Genomic DNA, 7163 nt, shown 5'->3' with positions numbered 1-7163 from the left:
AGTATTTTTATTAATTATTCATAATTTTATTTGTAAAGTTACCTTTTTGGTTGAAAATTTAACTATTACACTTAAAGATTCATTATTTTAGTTGAAAATTCATCACTGATGAATGGTGTAAAACTGAAAATTATACTATTCAATTTTTGTTTATTTTGATTAAAAATTTAACTTTTTTTTTTTTAATTTGCGTTCTTTCTTGTTGAAAGTAAATGTTTTTTACTGAAGATTTAGCAACTTCAATTATTGTTTAAAAGATTTTTAGTTCTATATTCAACTAATTTGATGATAATTCAAGTATTTCGCGAAAAAATCGTTTTTTTTTGTTAGTATTTATTTCTTTCGTTTGAAAATTCAACTATCAAAGTTGAAGATTTATAATTAAAGAATAGAAAAAATAGTTAAAAATTCATCAGTTTGGTTACAAATTAAACGATTTTAATCTGAAAATGTTACTATTCCATTTTTGTTTAAAAATCGATCTTTTTTCATTCAAAAATCAACTGTTTAATTTAAAATTTGTTTTTTTTTTTTAGTTGAAAATTCATCTATTTTGTTTAATATAAATTTCTTTTTTGGTAGAAAATTAATATTCTTGTTTTTTCATTCATCTTTAGGTTGAAAATTCATAATTTTGGTTAAAAATTTAACTATTTTGTTAAAAATTGGTTTTTTGTTGGTTGAAAATTAATTTTTTTGTTAGTAGTTATTTTTTCAGGTTGAAAATTCAACTGTGACAGTTGAAGATTCATAATTTTTGTTTAAAATTCATCAGTTTGGTTAAAAAAAATAGTTTTAAACTAAAAAGGTTACTACTCCATTTTTGTTTAAAAATTTTCTTTTTTGGTAAGAAATTAATATTATTGTTAGAAAAACCGGAAAATAACAGTGAATTTATTTCTTGAACGGGAATTTAACTAATTTTAAGAAGAAAAATTTACTCAAGTTGGATATCAACAATTTTGTAAATAATTAAAGTATAAAAAAGTGAACAATAATTGATTTGACAAACGATTCTAAATCCGTTCAAAATTTGAGAATTTCCAGATTGTAACTATTTTAATTCGAAAGTCTTAATACGAATTGAGATTAATATAATATCATTTATTCCGATAATTTTATTTTTAAATAACAATTTTAATGATGCATTAATAAAATATTTTAAATTCAAAGTTTTAGCTCTTTATATAATTTTTTATATTAAATTTAATAAATAAACTAATTAATATATTTTTTTTATTAGTTTTCTTAGCCATTAAAAATTTTCACTGTTCATTTAAGACGAATAAATTGAATACAACTGAATAAAATTTAAATTGTTCTGTTTAAAAAATGTTTAATTTGTAAGTGAAATTGTGAAATTGAGAAATTTTGTTTTAAATTGGGCTGTTGGTATTTCCACCAAAATTTCGGTACGAATAGCCCAATTTTTGTTGTTGTGTAAATGATTTGAAATCATTTCTAGTTCTAAATTTAATTTGGATATTTTAAAAACTTTTAAATATCTCTTAAAATTACTCAAATTTTGTCTAAAAACACTTCTAGATTTTTCAAGATTTTGAAATAGAATTTTAAAGTTTTTGAAGGATGCCTAGACTATTTTAAATAAAAATAATTTAACTTCTAGTTTAAGAACTGTTTAAAAAAAAATGATTTTTCACTTTTTAATTTGTCTAGATTAAAATTACTTGAAAAAATATAATTTAAAAATTTTTTAAGTTCATTCCTTGATTCGTTAATTTAGAGTATTGAAAATTTTAACGTGTATTTCTATTTTTAGAATTTAATCTGAATCTTTGAACTATATAATTTATACTAGTTCTAAATTTTGGCCACTTTGCTGGAAAAAAGCTGAAATAGTCAGGGAGTTTTTACCCAAGATTTGAGTAGATACCCCGATTTAATTTAGATTTTAGTGATAAAGTTACATTAAAAATTGTCCCAATTTTTTAGAAAACTCTATCCGGACAAACAGGAAGAACTAGATCAGTGGCAAACTCATCTTTTGGAAACCAGTCACGAGATTGGGGCTTTGAAAGTCTGGCAGTTTCAGGAATTGAGTCACCAGGCGGCAGAGAGAATAATGAATTCGCCGCCTACAGAAGCCATCAAAGTCCTGACTGATATCGCTCAAAATTTTCCAATGCAGGTCTGTATGTCGCAAATTTTTTCCTAAAATTTTGAGTGTTCACAGGCATCTACATCACCACACTATTGGCACTTTTTGACCCATTTTGCCATTTTTTACACTATAAAACGAAAAATTGGTCCGGGAAAAATTAAGGAATTTTCCAAATTAAGTTTTTCTTCTTCCTGAAGATTATCTTCTTTCAATCAAATTCAACAATTTTATTCACATTTTTGTTCCTTGAATAAAAACTTTTGTTTAATTAAAAATTTCATTATTTTGTTGAACATTCGTCTTTTTGGTTTGAAAATTCTTTTCGAAATTTCCTGATTTTTCCTTGACTAATTTTTTATTTTTTCTTGATAATTAATACTCAAATATCAGCATTTTAATTTTCTAATACTTTTCAGATACGAATTTAAAATTTTTAAATTGATTAATTTGTTTTAAACAAAAACATGTCTTTCCAACTATAAAAGAAGGCTCTTCAACAAATTACTTACATTTTCAATAAAATAATTAAATTTTTAACATGTTGGTTTAATTTTCAACTTAAAAAAATAAATTGCCAAGGAAAAAGTTTCACAGTTTATATTTCAATCGAAAAAATGAACCAAACAGACGAATTTTCGACCAATAAGGATTTTTCACCCAAGATAGTAATAGAAGTTTATCTAAATTTTTAAATCTTCAAGCCAAAAGACACATTCTTTTACAGAAATTGAATTTTTGAACGAAAAATGTGACTATTCAGCAAAAAATTAATTTTCCACGAAACCAAAAATATAGGCCTTCAATAAAAAGATAAATGTTTAACAACTTAGTTTAACTTTTACCCAAGTAATTGAATTTTTAAAGAAAAATCATTAATTTACATCAAAATATTTGAATATTCAAGCACAGAAGAACATTTTTTTACCAAACAGTTGCATTTTTATTTAAAAAATGAAATTCCCTCTAAAATAGATACATTTTTAAATAAAAAAAAATTTTGTTAAACCAGTTGACCTTTCGTGATCAAAATATTAAGTTTTGAACAAGAAATAAGTTTTTATACAACAAATTGATGAACCAAAAAGAATGACTTTCTAACAAAATTTTTGAATTCTCTACCATATAGTTTCATGTTTCTCCAAAAAAGATTAAATTTATCTGAAAACAGGTGAATTTTTATTTTAAAAAATTCAAGTATTCAAAAAGATAGGTGATTTTTTTTTACAGAAAATAAGTTTCTACGATAAAAATTGAATTTTTAATTAAAAAAGACGAATTGTTTCAACTAAAAATGGAAAGTAAATCTAAAAAAAATGGTAAATTTTTTACGAAATAGTTAAATTTTCAAGAAAACAGTCGAATTTTCAAACAAAAAGTATAACTTTTTAATAAGACAGTTAATTTTCAACCAAACAGTTGCATTTTTATTAAAGAAAAATGAATTTTCTTTTGAAACAGATGAGTTTTCAATTAAAATGTTTTTTTTTTTTCAAGTTGAATTTTCATCTAGAAACGATTTCAGTTCTCTTTTAAACAATACAGCAGAATTTTAAACCAAAAAGTGTGACTTCAAAAAAACAGTTGAATTTTTATTTTAAAAAAAAATTCCAGTTGACTTTTCAAGATTAGAATATGAATTTTTTTTACAGAAAATAAGTTTCTATGATAAAAATTGAATTTTTAATTAAAAAAAAAACGAAAAGTCAAGCTTTCATCCAGAAAATATTTCATTTCATTTTTCAACACCAAAATGTAAACCATAAGTAAATAGTACATTTTCTACGAAATAGTTAAATTGTCAAGAAAACAGTCGAATTTTCAAACAAAAAGTATGACTTTAATAAAAACAGTTAATTTCCAAACAAATAGTTGCATTTTTATCGAAGAAAAATGAATTTTCTCTTGAAACATATGAGTTTTTAATTTAAAAAAAATTAAATAGTTGCATTTTTATTCAAAAAAGAATGTTTTAAAACCATCTGGTTTATTTATAATATTTTATGTTTAAATGAAACTATTTTCTTGCATAAAATATTAACTATTACATTTTTACTAGAAAAATTAACTTTTGTATAAAGCTCGTATTTTTGGTTTCGAAATTCAACATTTTGGATGACTTCTTTTTTATTTATGAATAAAACTTTTTGTTTGATTACAAATTTAACTAATTTGTTGAACATTAGGATTTTGGTTTAAAAATTGATTTCTTTTTGTAGAAATTTAATCTTTTTTAGTTAGAAATGCAACTATCTGGTTAAAAATTAATCTTTTCCTATTGAAAAAAAGTACTTTTTTTGTTGAGAATTTAACTGTTTTCTAGAAAATTCATATTTTTGACTCGAAAATTCACCATTAATTTTTTCCTCTTTATTAACTGAAAAAAATTTCTTGGTTAACATTTTAACTCTTGTTGAAAATTCATCAGTTTGATTTTTAAATTTATCTATTCTGATTAAAATTTCATATTTTTCATTCAAAATACAATTTTTTGGTAGAAAATCAACCTGTTTTGATCGAGGATTCAACTATTTTGTTAAAAATTCTTCCCTTTTGGTTCGATTCAACTGTTTGTAACGTAAAATTAAAATATTGTATTGGTTAAAATATTAACTGTTACATTTTATAATAAAAAAGTAATCTTGTTTGAAAATTCAACTATTTTTTTAAAATTCTTTTCGTTTTTCATTTAATATTGCTTTTTTAAAATTAAAATGTAATTATTTTATTCCTGATTAAAAGTTCATTTTTGGTAAAAAAAAATCTTGTATATAATTCAAAATTCATCTTTTTTGGTAGAAAATTAATCTTTTTATTCAAAAATGTAACTATCTTGTTGAAAAATTATGTATTTTTTGAAAAATCGTCTTTTTGATAGAAAATTAATTTTTTCTAAATAAAAAATGCAACTCTGAATATTGTTATGTTTTATTTTAGGATTCAAGTCTTTTGTTTGAGTTTAGTGTATAAATTCAACTTTCTTTGTTTTAAAATAATATTTTTTCGTTGAAAATTCATCTTTTTAGGTTAAGAATTAATTTTTCATTTCATTTTTATTTTTTTAATTCAAGAAAATTAATTTTCAACAAAACTGTTTAATTTTGCACTAAATAGTTGAATTTCCTACAACATTGTTCAGTTTTTATGTAAAAAATATAACGAATTTTCAGCTGAAATTATCAAACTTCAACCGAAAAAAAAAACTTTTAAGGAAGTAATTTTCAATAAAGCAGTTAATTTCCCACCGAAAGAGATTAATTTTTAATTAGACAGTTGTAGTTTTAATCAATAAAGGCTTCTACAGAAAGAGATGCATTTTCAAACTAAAAAGATTCATTTTCATCCAAAGAGATGAATTTTCTATCAGGAAAAAAAGTTTTCAATAAAATAAACAAATTTTTATCTAAATAATTAAAATTTGAATAAAAAAGACAAATTTGCAACAAATTACATTCATTTTAAAGTAAATAGTTTGAACAACGGATGTGATGTTAGTCTAAATTTGATTTGGTGAATTATTCGTTTATATTTTTCTGTTCCTAAATTTTTTTTAACTATATAGTTGTATTTTCAATCTAAAAAAAATATCAATGTTTAACTATAAATGGAGTAGTTAAATCTTTATTTATGAGAATTAATTTGCAATTAAGGAAAACGAAATTTCTACGAAGCAATTTAAATTTGTACCAAATTCTTGAATTTTTAAGCCGAGAGTATGGATTTTTAACCAAAAAGGTCATTTTCAACTAAACGATTAAATTTTAAAACAGATATTTCATTTTTCAGTTTCAAAAATTTATTTCTAATGAAAAAAAACACGAATTTTTGACTAAAATTGTGAATCTTCAGCCAAAAAAAAACAAAAAAAACTTTGTAGATAGTAGTTCAACTTTCGTCCAAGTAGTTGAATTTTCAACCGAAAGAGGTTAATTTTTAACAACAAGTTAAATTTGCAAACGAAAATCTAATAATTCAACAATGCCAATTTTCAAGAAAATGATCGAAACCTCAACTAAAACTGATTAAAATTTAACAAAAAATTGCATCTTAATCCCAAAAAATGGATTTTCCACCAAAACAGACGAATTTTCGAAAAGTTACAAAAGTTTTTAAAAAATTAGTGAAATATTCTGCCAAGAAGATTAGTTTTTAACCAATGAAGATGATTTTTTCACAAAAATACATTCATTTTTAACCAAATAGTTTAATTTTCAACTGAAAAATAATACTTTACTATAAAAAGATCAATTTTTAATAAACTACATTCACTATTAGCCAAATTGTTGATTTTTGAAACTAAAAAGATAAATCATTAACCAAAAATGGAAGAGTTAAATTTTCATTACAAACAAATTAATTTTTAATACAAAAATTAATTTTCGACAGATCAGTTAAATTGTTTACGAAGTAGTTGAATTTTCTACAAAACTGTTGAATTTTCCACACAAAAATCAGAATTTTCAACAAAAAAAATTTAATTTTCAAGCAAGTTGCTGATGTTTTAGTTAAAAAAAATTAATTTGTGTGAATAATCCTAAACAATAAGGAATTAATTGTTAAGAAAGCAGTTCAACTTTAAACCAAAACGTCGAATTTTCAAAGTAAAAAGATAATTTGTAACCGAAAGTTTAATAGATCATATTTCCAGAAAAAGAATTTTAATTTTAAGTTAAACCAAGTTGAATTTAACCAAAAATCGCGAATTTTTCAACAAAATGCTTGAATTATTCATTAAAACAAATTAATTTGTAACCAAACGGTCGAATTTTTAACCAAGAAACTTATTTAAAAACACGAATTTTCTACATAACAGTTAATTATCAAGAGAAACAAATTCATTTTTAATAAGAATTTTGCGTTTTTAACCAATGAAGGTTAAATTTCTACCGAAAAAAGTTAATTTTCAAGCCAAACAGATGAATGTTTAGCAAAACAGTTGAGATTTTAAGGGCATGTGACACAGCTAAATACCTATATTACCGACCACAGTTTTTCAGTTCACTGAATATTTTTTTGAACCTAAAAACTTTTTTTGTAAATAAAA

At 22.3% G+C, this 7163-nt stretch overlaps 1 protein-coding gene across 1 annotated transcript in view; it reads left to right on the top strand.

The window, feature by feature from the left end:
• The window catches only part of LOC117175341 (UDP-glucose:glycoprotein glucosyltransferase), a 99453-nt gene that overhangs the window by 3562 nt on the left and 88728 nt on the right, over positions 1–7163 (top strand). Inside the window, exon 5 of the mRNA XM_033365049.1 lies at positions 1954–2149. Coding sequence (XP_033220940.1) covers positions 1954–2149 — 196 coding nt within the window. The remainder of the gene's footprint in view (positions 1–1953; positions 2150–7163) is intronic.

This window comes from Belonocnema kinseyi, chromosome 6 (assembly GCF_010883055.1).
Source record: "Belonocnema kinseyi isolate 2016_QV_RU_SX_M_011 chromosome 6, B_treatae_v1, whole genome shotgun sequence".
Lineage (NCBI taxonomy): Eukaryota > Metazoa > Arthropoda > Insecta > Hymenoptera > Cynipidae > Belonocnema > Belonocnema kinseyi.
This window is presented reverse-complemented; position numbering and strand designations above follow the sequence as displayed.